The sequence below is a fragment of the Achroia grisella genome, unplaced genomic scaffold (assembly GCF_030625045.1).
Source record: "Achroia grisella isolate CSIRO2021 unplaced genomic scaffold, CSIRO_AGI_Agris_v1 utg841, whole genome shotgun sequence".
Classification (NCBI taxonomy): domain Eukaryota; kingdom Metazoa; phylum Arthropoda; class Insecta; order Lepidoptera; family Pyralidae; genus Achroia; species Achroia grisella.
Genome location: NW_026713039.1, coordinates 1,681,012 through 1,705,032, shown reverse-complemented (window position 1 = coordinate 1,705,032; position 24,021 = coordinate 1,681,012). Strand labels below are relative to the sequence as shown.

At 33.3% G+C, this 24,021-nt stretch overlaps 3 protein-coding genes across 3 annotated transcripts in view; 1 reads left to right on the top strand and 2 right to left on the bottom strand.

The window, feature by feature from the left end:
* LOC131852208 (probable endochitinase) lies at nt 1-5,430 on the bottom strand. Its single transcript, XM_059202850.1, has 6 exons — nt 5,331-5,430; nt 3,308-3,423; nt 2,624-2,737; nt 2,255-2,369; nt 1,134-1,251; nt 1-172 (listed from the first exon to the last, which is right to left on the bottom strand). The coding sequence occupies exons 1-6, from the start codon at nt 5,428-5,430 to the stop codon at nt 1-3; spliced, it is 735 nt and encodes a 244-aa protein (XP_059058833.1).
* LOC131852312 (CTD small phosphatase-like protein 2) overlaps nt 3,335-24,021 on the bottom strand; it is a 42,317-nt gene continuing 21,630 nt past the window's right edge. The window contains 1 exon segment of the mRNA XM_059202987.1: nt 3,335-3,423. The gene's annotated coding sequence lies outside the window, so the exon portion shown is untranslated.
* Nucleotides 9,973-12,238, top strand: LOC131852311 (uncharacterized). Its single transcript, XM_059202986.1, has 2 exons — nt 9,973-11,152; nt 11,956-12,238. Exons 1-2 carry the CDS (start codon nt 10,054-10,056, stop codon nt 12,021-12,023), a joined length of 1,167 nt encoding a protein of 388 aa, XP_059058969.1. The 5' UTR covers nt 9,973-10,053; the 3' UTR covers nt 12,024-12,238.

Genomic DNA, 24,021 nt, shown 5'->3' with positions numbered 1-24,021 from the left:
TTAATTGTATAATAAAAATTCTCCCTCCAACTCGTTGGTTTCCTGCACTACACATTTGGAGTTGGCCTCGAAGTCGCACTGTTGGGTTGCCGCGTTGAAAAACAGGCCGTCCGTACAGTAGGCCACTTGTGGAACTCCATTTAGACATTTCCAGAATCGTTGGCAATCTCGTCTGGAAAGAATTTATAATTTTAGCGCCATCTTTCTTTTATTTGAACGAAACGGTTATTCCGTATCTGAATCGATTATAAAGTGCTGTTATAAGTATACTTGACGATCGTGATCTAGCAGTTTAGTACAGTTTTAAATTCGATTATCGCGGGTTCGATTCTTTGCTTGATGCAAACGTTTATATTCTTAAGTATGATTGTTTGTATCGGTCTGGGTGTTTTCTATGTATATTATGTATGTACTTATAAAAAATATATCTATATATTTGTATAAGTTGTCTAGTACCCATAACGCACTTATCTTGGGACTAGATAACGTCGTATGAGTTTTCTGGAGTTATTATTTAATATAATAATATTATATGTAGTTGCTGTTGACGGGTATGGTCTAGCGGATTAGCATACCGCTTTATTTCTTATGGTTGCGGGTTCGATTCTTTGTGTGATGCTAATGTCTGTGTTCATGGATATGACTAGGTATTTGTATTGCTCTGTGTATAAATGTATATTTATATATTATATATCGTGCAAATGGCCCTCAATAACTAATTAATAAATATTTAGGTATATAATATTTATTAATTACTTTCTCAAAATAGCGTACTCCTTCGAGCAACGGCAGTTACCATTTACCATCAGGTGGACTGTCACTTGTTAGCCTTTTCGATATAAATGTAACAACCCCGGGCACACCACACTGGTGCTCCCTGTCGCCCCTCCAATCGATCCCCCGTCCGTCGAACGGGATCGAAATTACGACGGCCCGAGCCGAGGTTCGAACCCCTAGCGATCTAAAGTCCCCTTAGACTAAAGTCGTATCCGTCAGGCGGGAGTTGGCTCCATAAGTCCTTCCTTTGGTTTGGAGTGCCATCTGCACTCGCCCCCTATCGTCCGGTGAAGCTGTAAAGGCCAGCTGCGGATAACAGCATTAGAGTAGTCCGAAAAAATTTTAACATCTCTTACTTGTAAGCAACTCTGATCGATGCAGTATCCACTCGTTGACAATTCAGTATGGCGTCGAAAGATGTCTGCAGTCTAGTGTTTTCCACGTTTACTGGTCTGGCAACATTCGATAACTCATCTGTGGAATATAAAAACATTAAATTTACAAATAAAATTATTTAAATTTGGTATCAAAAATTCAAAATATCTTTATTCATGTAGGTCTATTACAGACTCTTATGATATGTCAAATCTATCGTCAGTTCGGAATGATTTCGAGATGGGAAGAACTGACAAGAAACTCAGCTCGTATTCTTTTCAAATAAATTATTTACATGTTTACAATAATACAGATTCATTTAAGTTCAAATTTAGGAGAATAGAGTCCACCAGCATATGCTATTGCAAAAACAAAAAATCTAATCTGTGTTCGTAAGTTGAACAGACCAGTCCCCACAATCAGCACCCGTTCACGAGTATGACGGATGATGATATCTACTATATTAATGAGGTATATACGATACTTTTTCTATTACGCTTTTGCTTTCCACAATAATAATAAATAACCCTGGCCAATTAACACAGCGCCATCTACGGTAGGTACAGCTTGTGTTATGAGTACTAGACAACTGATATAAATACTTAGACACTTTTTGTAAATACATACATAATATACGACCAAGAGGGATGAGATTTGTTAGTAATGTGAACTGATGATCTTATTACTAGTAATGAATGGTTCATTACTAGTCAGGTTGACCTCCACACGGTTCCTCCTGGAAACCATCGTGATAGATTCTTGGTGAATTTGTCACGATGGACTAAATGACCTGACCTCATGCTCATCTTATGATCCTCCACTGGTGCCCCGCCAGCGTAAAGTGTTAGTGCAGGCGGGTGCACCATTCTATTATCATCCATGAAACAAAAATATACGACCTGCGAACAAGTACTAAATAGATTTATCCAGTAGGTATTGTACTAAATAATAAGTACTAAATGTACTAAACAGAAGTACTAACTGACAAAAGAACTCATCATATCGGCCGTCAGCTTCTTTGTCATTCTATTTGAAGAACTACCTAGTTAACTTTATCAATATTGCACTTAATAATAAGTACTAAACTACTAGATGTACTAACCGACGAAGGAATTTTCCTCCTCTTCCCTAAGGAGAGATGGGTCGTCCCCTGAACCTTCCACCTCGTCCGGAGGCGTTCTTAATGTACATGTCGCCCTCCAGTCCCAATCACAACCCTGGAAATATTAAGAATAGAATAGAATAGAATAGAATAAAAATCCTTTATTCAAATAAACTTAATTTAAGCACTTTCGAATAGTCATAACATTTTTTTTAATCTACCGCTCATTCGGAAAACTGTTTCCTCACAAGAAGAACGAGCAAGAAACTTGCGTGTTGCTCTTTATAATAATATATCTGTTGTAAGTGGAATTTGCGATTTTTAGAATTAGATCGAAAGTTAGGACGAAAAACGACCGAATAACAATACCTGAAGTTGGAAGTCGAAAATGAGGTCACCAGGACACTGGAACTGTACCTCCTGGCCGTGGGTACACATGTAGAAGACCGTACAGTCGGTATAACTGGGAAGAAGCAGGAACTCCTGCAATTTAAGGAAGTTTTATTGAATTAAAAAACAATTATTTATTTATTTATTCAAATAACACAATATAAACTTACAGCTAATTTCCAACACGTTTATATTTTAAAACTATTATACTTATACACTACTTAACTATATAATAACAAAAACATTCTTATTTTATTTCTTAATAGCTGTTTCCCGCGACATCGTCCGCGTGGAATTTAACTTTCATTTTCTAAAATAAAAGTAGCCTAAGTTATTCCTTATTATTATATCTGTTACCTGTCAATAAAAGTCCGTCAAAATCGGTCCAGCCATATCAGAGATTAAGTGGAACAAACAGATAGACAAAAATTGTAAAAAAATGTTTTTTTGGTGTATGTACAGTATTTATATTCATATGCATGTAGTAAAAAACTGATATATCAATATTACAAACAGACACTCCAATTTTATTTATATAACATTTAATTTAAAAAAGAGTATATGTTGTTGTATTGTAGTGTAATTTTTATTTAAACTCTGTTGTAAAATGTGTATTTCTTGATGTAAATAAAGTAAATATATATATATATTATTGTTATTTACCAAACCAGCTGGGTCACACGAGACGGAGTCGGGGTCCACTCCCGCCAGGATTTTGAACTGACTGATGGCACTAGCCTTCACGGCCGCAGCCAGCATCAACACGAAGGTAGCTTGAGCTGTTGACAAGCAAAAATATAACTTATATCTGTTGTCTTAAAAGTTATTTTAATTGTATCTACATTTTATTTACGTATAAACATATATGTAAGAGCGGGTATTGATACCAGACGAATCATCCTGACGATTGTAAGATCTACTATAATGACGACGACTTAGGCTTTGAAGCCGGCTACCACAAGGGAAACCCCAAGTAGCGCCCGTGACTTGTGACACGGGTGTAGGTTTAAAAGGCCCTTTTAGAATGCATTAACACTCACCTTCACTACTTGCAGGTTTCCCCCAGGCCCAAATAAGACCGGGATAAACCCATTTGTAATACAATTCACTTTAGTATCCAAAACACAACCGGCACGCTCTGCGCTCGTCGACTGAATGCCGCGGCTCACGCAACGAAAGAGGATTATTCAACTACCGACCTCCGTATTTATAGACCAAAGTCAGTGTAGTAGGTTGGTCTATAAGTACTAGATGGCGCTATTTACAATATTTATAACAATCCTTAACTTTAATACTTCAATATGTTAAATATTAATTAACAGTGATTTGATCAATATAGGCCTAATATAACTAAATTAATCAATTAACAATGAAAATAGTCATTGTATTTAATTTGCGCTATCATATATATATATATACATACTAGCTGACCTTGCATACGTTGTTTTGCCATATAAATTAGAATCGCTATAAAAAAATTGGAGTTGGTGATAGAAGGTTGAAAATTTAGGGTTGTAAGTATTTTTTAATACCACATTATAAAAAAATACAATAAATTTTATGTGTGGACAACCCCTATCACTAAACACTATAAAAAATAGATAGTAGCCTATTCTCAGACCTACTGAATATGCGTATAAAATTTCATAAAAGTCGGTCAATCAGTTTCGTAGGGGTATGGTAACTAACATTGTGACACGAAATTTTGTATATAAGATATTATCACTTTATTATCTTTCGTATATTCTCCGTGGTGATATTGGAGGAGGTGATTGATCTACAAAATTCTTAAATTCAAATTCAAATTTATACATGGACAACATTTTAGCCGCTTACGATCGTCAAATTTTTTACATTAAAGTTTTTAATTTTTTCCCTACCGTCCAGTTCAGTATATAGACCCAATTGAGAAGAACTGGCAAGAAACTAAAGAAATCATTACGTGTTTAATGACATATGACAGTCCCCAAAATAATTGATGGCTGGAATAGATGAGACTGAGGTATCCCCTTTGTTCAAAGTCTACTAGGTTATTACTTTAATCTAAAATCGAGTACAATGCACCCGGAAAATATTTCATTTTGTCATACACGTGATAAAATCTTGATTAAATGCAATTTACCAATGTAAATTTCCATAATTACATTATCAATACATTTGAAATGTACTGATTTATATGATAATACGCCTATGTGTTGATTTGTTTTTGTAATTTAATATATAATTAGTAGATACACATCTGTTTTACATAGCAAATTAATTAATAATTAGATCGCAATTGCAGATTTCGCGGTTTGGAATTACCCTCGACGTTATTAGATTTGTAATAATTACTAATCAATCTACAACTACCTGATATCATGATTGTACCTGTCATTTACAAAATTAAATACGTAAATACTATTACTCGAAAAATTCGATACTTTTTTTCGAAATAAAGCATAGCCTGAGTGCACCATCGTGATGCAATCTTAAATGATATTTTATGTATAGCCCCTAAACTATAAAGAACGAATGCCTGAAGTGAACGAATCTTATTTCATTCAGGCCAGTGATTCTAAAACGGTGCGATTACGCCTGCGATGAGTGCTTGTGCCTTGGAAGAAAAATTAACTCGCAGACAATTTTGTACACTCATCCCTATTTTTGTAAATAAAGTTATGGTATATTTATCGGTGTTTTTTACCAACACAATGTAAAATGAAATAAGTAATGCAATTCAATACAATAAATTCCCCATTGTTAACTATCACCTTCTCGCCCATAGACAAATCAATGTCGGACATTTTAACCACTTATGAACGTCAAGTTTTTTGCATTAATATTTTTCCCTACCGTCCAGTAAAAAAAATTCAGTAAAAAGTAGTATACAGATTAAATTGAGAAGAACTGGCAAGAAACTCAACAGAATTACTTTTTTTTAATTCAGTTTATTTAAATTGTACACTTATATAGGTATTTATGTAATGTTAGACATAGCTAACATTAACCCGTACATGAACAACTATTGCCATACACATTTGTCGTTTAAGTGAGTGAATAGGCTTTGCTCGATGAATATGATTTAACAGATGACATCTTATCATGCATTTAATCTAGTTACTGGCCTAATCACTATCTTATAAACGTAATTGTACGTTTTACAAATACATATATATATTTTAATGTTTCAAATAATAATAGTAAGTAATTACTGTACACAATTATATCCTAGACCTTTACTATAATTAATTTAAGTATATTATAGTATTATCTCGATCCTAGACACGCATAATAACCATGTAAATAGATGTATTCAGATAACAAATATCTACAAATTCGATAATTATTCAATAATCTTAGATGTACATGATATTATAGTGTATTTGTCATATCTAATTTGAATGATTGTGGATTAGTCGTCATCGGCAAATAGTTTATACTATTTCTACGTCATAGGCCTAATCCACAAAGATGGATGGTTTCCTCTGATTATTATTATATACTCGATTACAACAATTCATTGTATAGATATAACAGGCCTACAATAGAAAACTAAATATACCTACCACGGATTAACTATCAGTATACAATAATGTTTATGCTATTTGTAATATTTATAAATAAATCTATTTACTTTGATAGTCTGTTGTTTCTTTGAATTAAATAATCAAAGTTTATGTTTATGTTCAATATAAGAAATTTAAGGGTAATTGTAATTGGGAAAAGTAAAATATAAAGGTTGTAAAATTTACAATATTTCAATTTAAATCAGTATGAGAATTAATGTAATATTATAAATATATTATTTTTGTTTAGATAAACCAAGTAGTTCTGAATAGTAATTTTGCGGAGATCTTTGGGAGAGGCCTATGTCCAGCAGTGGACGTCTTCCGGGCTGCGATGATGATGATGATGATGATGAGTAATTTTGCTGATAAGTATTAAGCTGTCAAATGACTGTAATGTAATTGACTTCTAAAACATTGTAACTACCGCCATGTACGCTCTAAATAAACGAATACCTCGAAAATGGACAATTTATAGTATTTTCTTATAACTAGTTTATGGACTGTGTGATGTTTGTATAGAGAACTTTATTATTGTAATATCTACGTATATGACTAGAACTATGCTTTGATGCAAGAAATAGATAATTTGGTAGCATCTTCCATCTCAGGACTGATCAATCAACTGCAGTAAACAGGCTAGATTAGTCTGCACCTAGTTACTGAGTCCTTTCTGCTCACTACTTACTTACACATCCACAATGTTATACTGCCCTTTCACCTGAATAAGATAGATAATTACTTATCTGAAGAGACATAAAATTGCAATACATAAACAATTAAAACGATTATATACGTTACCTAATACCCTATATTGGTTTTTCAGAATTTCACTTCACTCATTTACCTACGGGATGATAAAATCAGGTGCATATTTGAGATAATATGCTGATAGTGATTATAATTGACAAATAATACCTACTTAGCTTATCTTCATGTGATTATTCAGTAGGAATACATTTCATGCAACTTCCTCTTATCTCCAGATTACTATAAGACACAACTAGCAAAACACAGGAAAATATACCAGTACAAAAATAGTAAATTCTCACGGTATATAAGACGTTAGATCAACATGGTATGCTAATAGAATAGGATAAAATAGAACATTATTTATTCAAATATGTAAATGTGCATTGAATCACTTTGGAACAGTCATCACTTATTTTTTTAAATCTACTGCTTATTCAGAAAGTTTACAAGAAGAACAAAGAAGAATGCGTGTTGCTGTTTTAAATAATTTAATATTTAATATATATCTCTCTCTCTCTCTCTCTCTCTCTCTCTTACGGAAAGAGATTCCTGTAGTAGAACCTAATTAAATAATTCTTAATTTAATAAAAAGTCCAAATACATTGTTTAAATTCATAGCATTAATAATATTTATAATATTTCTGGACAATTCACACGGGGTTATCTAGTCCCAAACTAAGCAGAGCTTGTCTTATAGGTATTAAACAATCACTTGTATATTACCCATTAAACGAGCTCTATAAATATATAGATATATATTTTGTTGCGAGTACGTACTTAATATAAATAGAATACAAATAACTCTTTGGCTCAACTGAATAGTCAAACGAATCATCAGACATATCGACATTCGATTCAGACATTTCGAATGAGATTATTGTCATTATAATACTTCTACATACTCTATCTATCTATCTCTAAGGTATTTGTGTGTATATCCGATCTATAACGGCTTTTACGTTTGATATATGAGGGTATTAATTGACAAGCTGGGGTGTAGACTATGTGATTAAAGTATGAGACCGCCATAAATGAAGTGGATTATTACAATTCTATAAATAATTCTGAGTAAGCGTCGTAGCTTAGTGGTTTACTATCGTCAAGTTATTGTAAGTTCAAATCTAGCCCTCATCAAAAAACATTACATTATTATATGAATGACTGAATTTTCTGTAAAGAAAACATGTAAGTTTGCTCCCCAACAGAGGTCAGGTTACCCATTCATTCATAATTTAAGAGTCACGCTCCTATCAGTGGAACTCTTGCCACTTTCCACGATCTTCCATCGTAGTCTTTAAATGTTGATACGACACGTCTCCAATTTTGTCTTTAACTTGATGTAGCCTTAGGCTTCCCCACTAGGGAAAATAGAAGGAAAGAGGGGTCTTTCCTTCTATTTTTCCTTCAATATCTAATATTTTTCATAAATACTTATAGGTACCCAAGGAAATTTATTCATGAAAAGAGATAGTGTTGCGTTCACTTGATGTTAACAACCGATAAAACTTACTACTTCATTTGGTATACAGTTGTTATACTATATAAAATTAATTATTACGCAGAGTTTTAATAGGTTTTCCTGTTCCGGCTGACTCTATACTACCTACACTCATTATCTTTACAATTTATCTAATATTTATATAGATATCCTATCATACAGCGACCAATAGTGCGTATTAAAGTATATACAAACAATAAAACTTGTACTGTAGAATTCATCGCCTTATTATTTAAATTTTACAGGTCAATACTATAAATCTGCTAACATATACATTAGGGATATTTCGTTAAATCTTTTAATTAATGCCAGTGTTGTAAAGAAAGCAAGAAAGAGACATATAAAGAGAGAGGAGCGATTTTGTGATGAAAAAAGAGATTAATTTGGACCGGTATCACATATTCTTTTATTGTTAAAATATTACTACAGAGTAACATAGGCAATTTTTAAACAGAATTAAATAACAAAAACCCGCGAAGTCGGGGCCTAGTGTAGTGCCGGAGGGACTAGTCATTGTATACCAGTTCTAAATCATAGTTTTGAATAATAATAATAATAATAATTGATTATTTAAAACAAAATAACAGTAACGATGAGTTAATCTGTGAAATATTCCAATGTAATGTATATAAATGTATATAAAATTATGTTTTTATGTACATATTAAAAAATATATTAGTCTTCTACGCTTCTTCTCTATAGAAACTATAAGTGTACAAAATTTTTGGTACAAGTATTAATGTAATTGTAATAAGTGTTCTATTTTTTTTAAGAAACAATATGATATTAATTTTGCTGAAGTGCTAGTTTGCGTTTGCAAAATATGCATAGGACATGTTTTTTTTATTCTATAATAGGGTGGTAGGCGAAATAAGTTTGAGGACCTATGATTAGTCTACATTGAGCTGGCTGTGTCAATGTTGCCAGTTCGGAATATTTTACCCTAGTATTAAGGTAGTTTTAGACTACATGCTAAGAAACTAAAAATGGCCTTACCGCTTAATTTAAATTGGATCGTTCAGTTAATCATTAAACGTATTAAGTAAATAGTAGAGTTTTTCTATGGAGTACCATATTTCTTTTTATTACATGTGTGTGTAAATTACAATGATCTAAAAAGTAAAAAAAATCTAGCTTGGTCACATTATGATATACAAAACATAGGGACAATATATCTGTAATCATAATACCCACATTCATTCGTAAAGCAACGGTAGCATGTATAAATTTAAATATGACGAATGAGCCGAATTGTGATAGGATAATTGCAAATGCAAACATGAAGATTAGATAAATTATGACGCTATACGAAGATTGATCGCTAACGTAATGTATATTGCTAACTTTTTAAAAGAATTAATATGAATACAAATTCTTTCATTGTGCAAAGAAAAAGTTTTAATTTTGGCAATACTGTACAGTGACAGTGACACGTTAAGCACAGATTAATTTTACGAATCTTCAATCCATATTTCATTCGTTCATTTGGACATCTTTCTGTCAAATTCAGCCCCTCAGTCGTTAAATCTGTATTGAATGTTTTTTTTGGGTCAATGTTTTCTTAATAGTTTAATGTAATCAAAAGGTTATTTTTGAAAGAATTTACAAATATGTCTTCTGATTCCGAAGACGATTGCTACGGAAACGTAGCACAGAAACTACAGAGTATGAAAAACAAATACAGAGACGATAAAATTGAATGTACAAATCTGCTCAACGAGTCGGCGACATCAACAAACGAATTGGATGAAATTGTGAAGAAAGCTAGTTTTCCCGCCAAAACTGAGTTGTCGAAGGTTGCCGAAGTTGTAGAGGTTATTAATGACACGGACCCTAAGGATAATTGTGAGGATTTCATTGACAATTTGTTAGCTAATGCATCTACTAAAAGAGTTACTACGGCTAGCGCCAAAAAAAGGAATTTAAGTGTTGTAACATCAGAAATTAACACTCCCAAGCCTTCTAGAAGAAAGAAACGCGTGAATAATGAAGAGATTCCATCAAATACAGATAATAATGTTAATAATAGAGAAACAGAACAGAATAGAGGCAGAGGTAGATCTAGTCGTGGTCAGGGTAGGCGCAATCGAGGTAGAGGGAGAGGAAGAAGTAGACAATCTCAATCAGGTGTCAGCAACTGGTTATCACAAGAAATCCCCACATTCAGTGTTGGCAACACCGATGAATATCCAGACCAAAGTAACGAACAACAATTATTCAGTAATAAGAACAATGATGTTGTTGTTATAGAGGAAGATCCTCTAGATGTCAATGAGGAGTTGTCAGTCAAGGTTTACTGGCAAAATACAGAGTTTTTCAAGTTCAATATACGTAAATATCAAAAATTGACGCAAATATTTGATTATTTCGCCAAGAAGGAGAATATTAGTAACGATAAGGTATTACTGACTTATAATGATAAAGTGATAAAGCTAACTGACACACCAGACTCTATAAAGTATAATATTGTTAAGTTCATAGATGGGGGAATTGTTAATCAAAGTATTTCTAAATTTACAACGATCGAAAATAAACCATGTGTAGACGATGGTATAAGAATCAAATTTCAGTGCCAGAATATCAAATTGCCATTTGTGACAACAATAAAATGGGAGGAGAAGTTATCATTGGCCATGATGAAGTGTTCAGAGCACTTTGAATTGCCAATCAATAAACTACGTTTTGAATTTGATGGTGACACTATATCAGGTAATATTTTAATTCCTTTTATTCCATCATAACAATTTGCCCAAAAATTTATCATGATGGTTTCCAGGGAGACGTGTTTTGGAGGTCAACCTGACATGGTACATAGCTAGCTATGGGGATTATTAATTCACATTTCTAACAATACCCTTGACCCCATGGAAAACAAGTTTATTACCCCATACACAACACTATGGACATCGCATTTTCATATGATACCACTCATGTGTCACCATTCTAGAGGACTAACAAGTCTCTTATCCTGTAATTTCACTGCCTAATCTGCACCCTATAACTGAAACACACAATTTAAAAAACAAGCTTTATTGGCTTGGCTGAAATAGATGAGACTAAAGTACACATACAGACAACTTTTTACAATTATACGTAAAAAAATCTTGTATAGATTGTATACAAACTATCATACTGATAAATACTTGCATGGTGCAAACATTTGTATTCATGAATATGACTGTTTGTATTGGTCTGGGTGTTTCCTACGTATAATATGTATGTATTTCGGAAAAAAAACGTATGTATTATTATATAAGTGTCTAGTATTCATAAAACAAGCTATCTTGGGTCTAAATGGCGTATATAACTTGTCTAGTAGCTATAACACAAGCTCTGCATAACTTGACTGGATAGCGCTGTGAATTGTCTAAAGATATTATCATTATCATTCTATTACTGATGTTTGCCATTCCAATTACATAAAATAATTACGACTGATTACCATAGAAGAAAGAAGAACAAATACATAAAAAATACTATTGACCATCATTGTAACAATAATGTCCTTACAGGTAATTCTACACCCAGGGAAATGGAGCTGGAAGGTGGCGAATGCATTGATGTGAAGGTGACAAGCTGATGATAAGAATACAGCATCCATGGACATGTCTAGACATGTCTAGATGTTTTTGTGGATGACATAATTGTAGTACAACACAGCCCATAATATGTTTACACAGGGTTTAGAATATGGGTGAATATTTTATTGAGAGTGTCCTTGTCTGGTGGTTTACTACCCAGAAGTCCATCGGAGACGGCATGAGTTCAAATCTTGGTGACACAAAAACGATTGTGTCAACTTATATTTCTGACTCTCCGGTGAAGAAAATACAATGTCAAACCTAAAGTTAAAGAAAATCATCTTTATTCAAATAAACAATATGAGCACTTTTGAATAGACACATTTTTTTTATTCTACTACTTATACTGAACGCAGACTCATAACAAGAAGAACGTTCAAAAACTTGCATATTGCTCTTTTAAATAATCGTTGTAACTTTACATTTTTAAGTCGAAATGTGTGTATACAAACTACCAACTAGCACTGATTTATTAGTGTCAAATATTATATACAATAACTTTAAATCAGTCTCAGTGATTAGAGCAGACCAGTTCTCGAAACACGCTCGTTCACAAGTATGACGGATGAGCCAGCCGTCGCTTTTCATTGCTCATTCTTGTAATGTGATTTTCCGAGTGAGCGGTATATTAAAAGAGTGATAACTATGACTATTCAAAAGTGCTTAAATTAAGTTTATTTGAATAAAGGATTTTCTATATTCTTGCCTACTACTTGATCTTAGTAAATAAAAGATTGTTGCTGTTCGGTATAAGTACAGATTCATTCAAGTTCATATCAGATTTGACCTACGGAAACCCATTAAAATACTATGGAAATACGAGGCAAGGCAAAGAAATTGAGGGGACAAACAGTTGTCTCGTAGTTTCTATACACAACAGCGGGCACGGCTAGTAATTGATACGCAGTGAATTATCTAAATCTGTACGCTATTTTATTTTGCGCAATTCATTCGTACAATTCGTACAATATGAAACCAAACAAAATTCCGAAAATCCATCGGTAAAACGGTTTTTTTTTATATAAATAGAAATAATCTTTATTCAAATAAACTCAATATAAGCACTTTTAAATAGTCATATTTTTTATTCTACCACTCATTCGGAACGCAGACTCATCACAAGAAGAATGAGCAAGAAACTTGTGTGTTGCTCTTTTAAATAGATGTTTTTTTATATATAAATAATAATAATCAACATAGAAACCGCTACGCACTAATTCTTTGTGCAATCATATAATATTGGTAGCGTTATGAATTTTAACTTTAACGAACTCTTTAATTTTATAATATGCTTTTTTACAAAGGAAGTGTTTTATTCGACACGACGATTCGGGGCTACCCACCCCGGCTTCGCCCGGGTGTACATGTATTATACATATAAACCGTCCTCTTGAATCACTCTATCTATTAAACAAACCGCTTCAAAATCCGTTGCGTACTTTTAAATTATCTATGATTTAAACATATAGGTACAGACAGCGACAGAGACTTTGCTTTATAAAATGTAATAATTTAAATCTTTATATAGATGAGAATGTTGGTGATTCTTGTACGGTCCTATATGAAATTTATTAATAAGCTACCAATATTTTAGGAATATCCATAATTATATTGATGTAGTTATTTTTTTATTTGAACACATTGTTATTAAATGAATTATCTATTTGAATTATATTTATATCTACGACAGGGAGATTGCTACCAATCGCCCGGTGGGTATCTACATTCGATCACAGTTCATTTAAATTATAATCAAACATTTTAAAAGTTATATTGACAAAAACTACTTCCTTGTCGTGTAAATACATGGTAGTGTGTAATATTACCATTCTGCACACCTCTATATAATAATAATAATAATATAATAGCCCTGGACAATTAACACAGCGCCATCTAGTGCCACGGTAAGCAGAACTTGTGTTATGGATACTAGACAAATGATATAAATACTTGGATATATATATATATATATATATTTTTAAATATTTAAAACACCCAGACGTATACAAACAGTCATATTCATGAATACAAATGTTTGCACGTTGCCAGGAATCGAACTCGCGACCATAGGAAGTAAGGCGATGTGCTAAACCGCTACACCGATGCCGTACAAACTATAAGTGTGCGAAATTTCATACTCCTTGATAATTCAACAATAACAATTTTGTTAATCTCCAAAAAAAATGATTAAAATGTTTACGCGTGGTTTGAAAACATAGTATTATGTATTTGTATATAGTGTTGTTATATATTTAATAATAAATAATATTTTGATACATTATCTATGTTATTTTTTCATATTTCTTGCCAAACAAACTGATCGTAAACGGTAACTATCACGTCATCATGTGATATCCGTGATACAGCTCATTTGTTGCCATTCCAGATGTCATGCCTCTTATCATTTAATTTCAAAGCCCAAATCCTATTTTTTCGGACATTCTAATGTATAAAATATATATATTAATAAATATATATTAATTGAATAAATAAAATATTAATTGAATGAATAAAATTGTAATTTACTAACATATTTTATAAGTTGTTTACAACATAATATGGACACATATCCGAAATAAATAAATAAAAAATAATAACAGTCTAAATGATAGGGGCGAGTGCAGATGACACTCCAAACCCAAGGAAGGACTTATGGAGCGGCTGAAGGAAAATTCCCGCCTGACGGATACGAGTTTAGTCTGAGGGCACCGCTAAGGGTTCGAAGCTTGGCTCAGGCCGTCGTAATTTCGATCCCCATTGAATTGGACGGGGGATCGATCGGAAGGGATGCAATCAAGGAATTTATCACGATTTCCAGGAGGAACTGCGTGGGGGTCAACCTGACATGGTACATTGCAATAAGATCATCAATCAACATTGCTGACAATACCCTTGCCCCCCAGTTGATTATATTTATTATTAATTGTGAGAGCATCGTACCGTAGTAGTTTACATTCCTGAATTACACCTAATAGGTCTCGACTTCGAATCTGGCCACAGCAAAGACAACAAACTTTGTATATATCCACTTACATTCTGACTGTCCGGTGAATGAATTTTATTTTACAGCAAAAGAAACAAACGAACTTGCAGCTCACCTGATGGTAAGTGATTATCGCGGCCCAGGGCACCCGCAACACCAGGGGAATTGTAAGTGCGTGAATAAGCACTTTTCTTGAAGGTTTTAATATCGTATCGGTTCGGAAATACAATCGCTGGAAGGTGACTCCACAATGTGGTTGTGCGTGACAAAAAGCTTCTAGAAAATAGAACTGTGGAGGACTGCCATTCATGCAGACGATCAGGATGGTATTTTAGTTTCTGTCTAACTAGTTATTCAAACCAAATTAAAATACTTTTATTAATGTAGGTCTATTATAGACTTATGATATGATAAATCTACCATTAATTAATAAATAGTTATATACCATTATTTTGTTTACGTTATTCGTGTTAAGACCTGATTATCTATACATCTATACATATAAATACAATTGGAGTGTCTGTTTGTAATATTGAAATAACCGTTGTTTACTACATGCATATGAATATAAATACGGTATCTGCATACACCAAAATAACATTTTTTACAATTTTCGTCTGTCTGTCTGTCGGTCTGTTTGTTCCGGCTAATCTCTAAAATGGCTGAACCGATTTTGACGGGACTTTTTTTGGCAGGTAGCTGATGTAATAAGGAAACTTGGGCTATTTTTATTTTAGGAAAATAAAGTTGAATTCCACGCAGACGTAGTCGCGGGTACAGCTAGTATATAATAATACAATATAGACTAAAGTTGTAAACAAAAAAATCTATAAAACAATTTTACCTATTAGAGTTAATCACTCTGAATAAAGTTAGAAGAACAGAGTAGAATAACGATCTAACAGTTTCTGTCATTAGCAAGAATCTATCTGTTGGAGACAGTCAGATTTAAAAAAAAATTAGGGTTGATGCTAGAACGGCGATAATTTAGGGTTGTACCAAAGTATTTTTTTTTACGGATGATAATGGAAATGTGCACCCGCCTGCGCTAACAGTTTACGCTGGCGGGGCACCAGTGGAGGATGATAAGATGAACATGAGGTCAGATAGCGCATCGTGACAAATTCACCAGGAATTCATCACGATGGTTTTCAGGGGGAACCGCGTGGATGTCGACCTGACATGGTACATTGCAGGTAATGGGGTCGTGAGTCCATAGGACTAACAATCCCCTCCCCAACTGTACCTATACTTACCTGTATTTTTCAATTGTAAATCATAAAAAAATAAAATATGACAAAAAAAAGGGGTGGACAACCATTATTATTTAGGGGTATGAAAAATAGATAGTAGCCGATTCTCAGACCTGGTGAATATGCATATAAAATCAGTCAAGCAGTTTCGGAGGAGTATGGTAACTAACATTGTGACACGAGAATTTTATATACCTACTAGCTGTCCCGGCAAAGTTTTGCCTTAAAAAAAAATTTAGGGGTGGACTACCCCTAACATTTAGGGGGATGAAAAATAGATGTTGGCCGATTCTCAGACCTACTCAATACGCTCACAAAATTTCATGAGAATCGGTCAAGCCGTTTCGGAGGAGTATGGGAACGAAAACTGTGACACGAGAATTTTATATATAAGATAAGATATAATATTGTGAAAATTATGTTACCAGAATACTTAAAATAATCTAAGTAGGTATAAAATGAATTCCTTATTCACGGCATACCTAACTTACAAAGGACTTAACTGATATCAAACATCTTTATTTTTATTGTTTACTAATACTTTGTAGAAGGTTGTTACCGAACGAAAACATAAAGAAAATTTCAACAGAAAATTACAATATTTTAGAGCTGTTTTTTTTTTAATTTCATTTATTTGGCAGTTTGCTATTTCACCAGGACAGGACGTCTGTCGAGTCAGATAAATAGTCAATCCTAAATATTATAATAAATATTTTTCGTTTATTATTTTCATTACAATATTGTAAAATCACACTACTAAATTAAACTTTATTATTAATTAGGCAAACCAGAATCTAACATCGTAAAAATTGAAGAAAACAATGCGAAAGCACGGAAACTGCTTAGATGAATAAAGTTTATGCAATCCGTCTCTGTGAGAATCTATATAATACTCTGTAAAAATGTACATGAAATTACAATTTAATTGGTATTTATTCAAATGCAAATATTTATTTCGTAATTAGACACATAAAGGCTCCTTTACAAGACTTTAAAATTACCACAAACTATTAATTTATTTATTATTTATTAACTACTAGCTTAATCAAATCAAAATCCTTTCTTAGCTGTTATGACGTATGCATCCCTACGTCATAACATCTACCTACATCCCAAATTTCAGCCCGATCCGTCCAGTGGTTTGAGTTAGATATATATATTTAGATGATTATTGCCTGTAGGTAGTTTTGTTTAATAATATGTATTTTATTTATTGAAATAAATGAAATTTATTATTTAATCTATAGGCTTTATACTATCTAATACTATAAAGAGGTAAAGTTTCTAAGTATGGATATTTAGGGTAATGTCTGGTAATGCTGATTCTATTTTGAAAATACTTTTATTTTTGGATAACTCTTTTAACGAAGACGACTATGGAGTATATAATATCACGCTATGTCGTAGTACAGCTGTTAGCTGAGCTGCATTGAAAAATGTTGTAAAAATAGGGGAAGTGTGTGAAAAATCATTTTTGAAATAAAAACTTAGTCTAGTTTCTATAATAAAAGAACAACACGCAAGTTTCTTGCTCTTCTTGTGATGAGACGGCGTTCCGGATGAGTGGTAGAATTAAAAAGAAAAATATTCATAACCTTAATTAAATTTATTTAAATAAGGATTATTTCTATTATATTTATTACTAATTTAAAATTTAACTGAAATGTTAAATTTACAACAACATAAAAAAATACAAAATTTTTAACTAATTTATAATATATTTACTAAATTCACTCACCAATCATATTTGACTATTTCCAATTTATAATAACACAAAACACAGGCGTATCACAAAACACAAATATGTATGTTTTGATGGTATTGAACGGACAGAAGTACCGTCCAGTTGTTGTATCTCTGACTGACCAATTCGACAGTCACTCTATGCTTTATTCGTTTTGTTTTTTTTTTATATTACAAAACATAATCTTTAATTTAGATAAAACTCTGTTAATCCTAATAAAGCGCTTAATGCGTTGAAATATATTAATTATCGTTGTTGTTATCAGCAATAAACGTTTGTAAAGATATTGTTTAGGAAGAGTTGTGTTGAATAATTAATTGAATGTCGCCCGATAGTGGTTGATAACAAACTACGCAAGTTTAAGGTCTGAGACACGCGAAAGTTTGTGAGTATGGATGGATGGATGATAGAAAAGAACCTTACTAATATTATAAACGTGAAAGATTGTGAGTATGGATGGATTGATGATAGAAAAGAACCTTACTAATATTATAAACGTGAAAGATTGTGAGTATGGATGGATGGATGATAGAAAAGAACCTTACTAATATTATAAACGTGAAAGATTGTGAGTATGGATGGATTGATGATAGAAAAGGACCTTACTAATATTATAAACGTGAAAGATTGTGTGTATGGATGGATGGATGATAGAAAAGAACCTTACTAATATTATAAACGTGAAAGATTGTGAGTATGGATGGATTGATGATAGAAAAGAAAATATTATAAACGTGAAAGAATTACGACAAATATTATAAACGTGAAAGATGTGAAATTAAACAATCAATAATTAAACAAAACCTGGACTATAACAAATAGTGAACTTTGAAAATAATGTTAAAATAAGATTTCATTACATTGTGTTGTATTGTTACATTATGAATTCTAATATTATAAACGTGAAAGATTGTGAGTATGGATGGATGGATGATAGAAAAGAACCTTACTAATATTATAAACGTGAAAGATTGTGAGTATGGATGGATTGATGATAGAAAAGAACCTTACTAATATTATAAACGTGAAAGATTGTGTGTATGGATGGATGGATGATAGAAAAGAACCTTACTAATATTATAAACGTGAAAGATTGTGAGTATGGATGGATTGATGATAGAAAAGAACCTTACTAATATTATAAACGTGAAAGATTGTGAGTATGGATGGATTGATGATAGAAAAGGACCAGCCAAAGATTGTGTGTATGGTCTGGATGATAGAGACGGATTGTAATGGATGGATTGATGATGAAAAGAACCTCGTGAAAGATATCACTGGATGGATGATTAGGAAAATTGTAACATCTCGGAAAGATGGAGTTGTACAAAAGTGGAAAGATTAAATAAATATTATAATATTATAAACGTGAAAGATTGTGAGTATGGATGGATTGATGATAGAAAAGAACCTTACTAATATTATAAACGTGAAAGATTGTGTGTATGGATGGATGGATGATAGAAAAGAACCTCACTAATATTATAGAAGCAAAAGTTTGTGAGTATCGATGGATGGATGATAGGAAAGAACCTTACTAATATTATAGAAGCAAAAGTTTGTGAGTATGGATGGATGGATGATAGAAAAGAACCTTACTAATATTATAAACCTGAAAGTTTGTGAGTATGGGTAGATGTTTGTTACTCTTTCACACAATAACTACTGAACGGATTTTGATGAAACTTTACAATAATATTGATTAAGTACATATCAAAATAACATAACTTACATCTCAATTTATAGTCGCAATATTATTTTATTAAAGAACCTTAGCCACAGCAACGCGTTGCCGAATCTGCTAGTAGACTATAAATTTCAGGCAAGTGAAACCGCTGGCACAGCTAGTTAGATAATTCTAATATAAAAATAACCAATGTTTGTGTCTATTATATACATGAACTTGGCTTTCATGACCTATACTTTTGATATTGGGAAAAATCGAAACAATATACAAAATAGACCGCTACAAGATATCGATATGATGTAATTTAATACAGCTATTAGAGGGGATTGTTAAAAATGTGGACTGATAACCCTATTAGCATTGTACCATGTCAGGTTGACCTCCACGCGGACACTATCATGCTAAATTCCTGGTGAATTTGCCTGCATCTTGTCGTTCTCCACTGGTGCCCCGCCAGCGTAAACCGTAACGCACCCGCCTGCCCTAACGGTTTACGCACCATTCCATTATCATCCATAAAAAACTTCCTGTGGCGTACTACTACACCGACCACGACAATGTACTTGTCCCAACTCCACTACACCACCATGGAGCAGGACATTGTCGACTATATGTGGTCTGACATGGTACATTACCTGGCAATGGGGTTACCTGTCCATACTAACAATGCCCTTCACCCCAAATAATTTTTTTTTGTTATGGATGAGAATGAAATGGTGCACCCGTCTGCACTAACAGTTGAAGTACATTGCTAGCAATAAGATCATCAATTGCTAGCAATACCATGTCAGGTTGACCTCCACGCGGTTCCCCCTGGAAACCATCTTGATGAATTCCTGGTGAATTTGTTACGATGGGCTAACAGACCTGACCTCATGTTCATCCTATCATCCTCCACTGGTGCCCCGCCAGAGTAAACCGTTAGCGCAGGCGGGTGCATCATTCCATTGTCATCCACTAAAAAAAAAATAAGATCATAAGTTCACATTACTAACAATCTCCTTTCCCCCAAATAATATATATTATTATTAAATTACATCATATCAATATCTTGTAACGGTCTATATTGTATGCAATTTAGTACATCAAATGGTACATCAAAAGTACAGGTCACGAAAACAAAGTTCACATAATGTACCATAATATTTGTATGCCGTTGAGTAACAATAAGGTTTATTTATACTATGGATAATAATGAAAGGGTGCACCCACCTGCGCTAACGGTATACCCTGGCGGTAGACACCAGTGGAGGATAATAGGGTGAGCATGAGGTCAGGTCAGTGACCCATTATGTGGAATTGAGCAGGAATTAATCATGATGGTTTTATATCTGTTTTTGGTCAGATTTTAATTATCAAAGTTAGCTTTTATTTTATGTCTGCAGTGGATTTTATATTATTAGGATTGTTAGTAATGTGGACTAATAATATAGAATAAAATACTCGACCACGAGTATATTTTAACGCATAAAATTTTTAGCACGACCCCCTCCAGCACCCCTCCCTGTGTAGAGCCATGCGTTCGTGTGGTAGTTGACATTCATCCATTCATCAAATGTCAACTAGGTGACAGTAGGTATGTCTATACATTAAACGTAATTGTCTAGTAGGTAGGCAGTAATCGGTCGATCGTAAAACTACTAATTAATCTATGCCAGCTACCTGATATGTTTATCTCGACGTGTAATAAAATTATCTATCGATTGGAATCTATGTAAAATTGATTTCTATTGCCTAATGTTAATTTATCATAATGATTTACCGTTTATACCTACACCAATAGTTTCATTTTACAAATTTAATTAATGTATACATTTTTTGGATGATAATGGAATGGTGCACCCGCCTGTACTAACGGTTCACCCTGCGTGGCGATAAGATGAGCATGGGGTCAGGTCAGTTAGTCCATCATGACAAATTCACCAAGAATTTATCACGATAGTTTCCAGGGGAAACCGCGTAGAGGTTGACCTGACTCGGCTAGCATTCCAAATTATTTGACGCTCAACTTGCGGCCTTTAAAAGAAAATGACAGGACGACGTGCCGCCCATACTCCTAACCGATGTAGGTAATGTTTAGAAGAAGGACTAGAGAGTGAATGTAATGGCTACCATTGTGACTTTTTAACATTAAATTTCTTTTATAATAACCCAAGAGTTTGACTGGAATGCTAGCCGAGTTAAAATGTATATTTTTTTTTATAGATTATAATGGAATAGTGTACCCACCTGCGCTAACGGTTTACGCTGGCGGGGCAGCAGTGGCAGATGATAAGATGTATATTAGGTCGCGTCAGTTAGTCCATCGTGACATATTCACCAAGAATTTACCACTATGGTTTCCTGGAAACCGCGCGGAGGTAGTGGAACTTGACATGGTACATTGCTAGCAATAAGATCATCAATCCACGTTACTAAGAATTCCCTTTCTCCCCATGGACTTATGAAGTTACTAAACGATGGCACTTACCTGGTTGTCCTTACTGCTGTTTATACGTACATAGACGACGGTTACCACTTACCATCAGATGGCTCAAATTATTTGCAATTCCAGTTGTAATAAAAAAAAATATATGACTAAAATTCTTAGCGAATGCCTTCGATTATCAACGTATATATGGATTAACATAATTAATATCAAGTTGATAATGACAGTGTGGCATTAATGGATTTGATAAATCTGTCTTCAATTTACCTATTTTGTACGATATTTCAAGGAAATGAAGAAATTCATATTCTTTTAAATATTACCGATTAATGTAGGTACTTCATTGAGGCACGAGTATTGTGCTGAAGTACCTATCACTGCTAACCGAATAAAAATATAGGTTTTTAACCGCCTTCTGGTACCCCATGTAACGAATATATTTGTTGTGACATACAATTATTCTAAAGAGGAATGTGTCGCTAGGTGACATGAATAACATATAAGTCAATTTATATATATTCAGTTTGCATTCTATAAGTAATAAATATCTGTGGCGATTCTACGGATAACGCGCGGCAACACCGTTGCTTAGCGACGTTGTGAGACGAAAAATAACAAGCCTGTCAGATTTGGACATAATCGCTTCTGTTCTGATTCGTTTAATATATGTTTTATTATAATTAAACCATGCAATTATTGTAAATAACGCAAGAATATACATTTGTACATAATCACCACTGGACTCGTTATTTCATTTTACTCCACCTGTCGCTGCCCGTACCAGACGAACACAAACATAAATAATAGCGGTAACAATATAGCTAAATATCTAAAACATTATTTGTAGTTATATTTGCAACATTGTGGTGACGAAATAAAATAAAAATAGACTATCATCGATATTCTGAGATCGTAAGAGAACACAATTTAGGAAAGAATTCACTATTATATCTGAATATACTAGAAAAAAGTGTTCGAAGCAAAAGACTCCGAGGCAATCGACGAAAAGTATGCTACACTCACAGATAATGTCAAAGTTGTATTCGAATGTGAAACGGCAATTTGCAATCTGTGGTGTCAAGATGATGACTTCAACGCACTGTCCTTTCAAGGAGACCAGGACAAAGCACTCGAATACCGGGAAAAATAGTCAGGGTTAAGGACAAAATACGCGAAGTACATAAGGACTGGTGATCCGCTACAATATAGTATTTCAGCTGAAACTATGGTAAAGTCATTAACCGTACATAGTGAGTAAAATTTATAATGGTCTGTGCAAGTATTAATCTATGTTTATTATGAGTCTGTGGTTAGAAAAAAATAAAATGACGACGTTCTCAAAAGTGCATATTATTTGAATCCAATCTCTAACAGTAATACATTATACGATTTAAATATTACGTCCAGTTTATTAAAGGTGTAATTGAAGCCTGCTATAGAATAATTAACCTTATTACTGACATTAGATTGTAAAATTGCCTATGACGCATGTAATCAGATTAATTATAAAATTATCAATAAATACTACACTAACGAATGATACATTTATCTTGCTACACAGGTTGAAAATATGTAATCAGAGGGTAATAATAATAATAACATACCTACATAACTTAATAACTATTATCCCAGAAGGGACATTTAGAGGTATTGCACGCACACAGTGAGCGGTCAGGAGTTCCGACACACAGCGGATAGTCTGACCGCAGCGGTCGAAGCAGAATTTCGCGTTCCAAGAGTTTTTTTCCTGTCAAGACAGGGAACTCCGGAACGCCGCATTGTCAGAGTTTGGAAACATGGAAAAGTTGATTGAATTGGTTAGGGAAAGAAGTTTATTATACGATTTAAGTAATATAGACTATAAAAACCGCGAATTTCGCCTTGTTCTTTTCGCATTGTGTT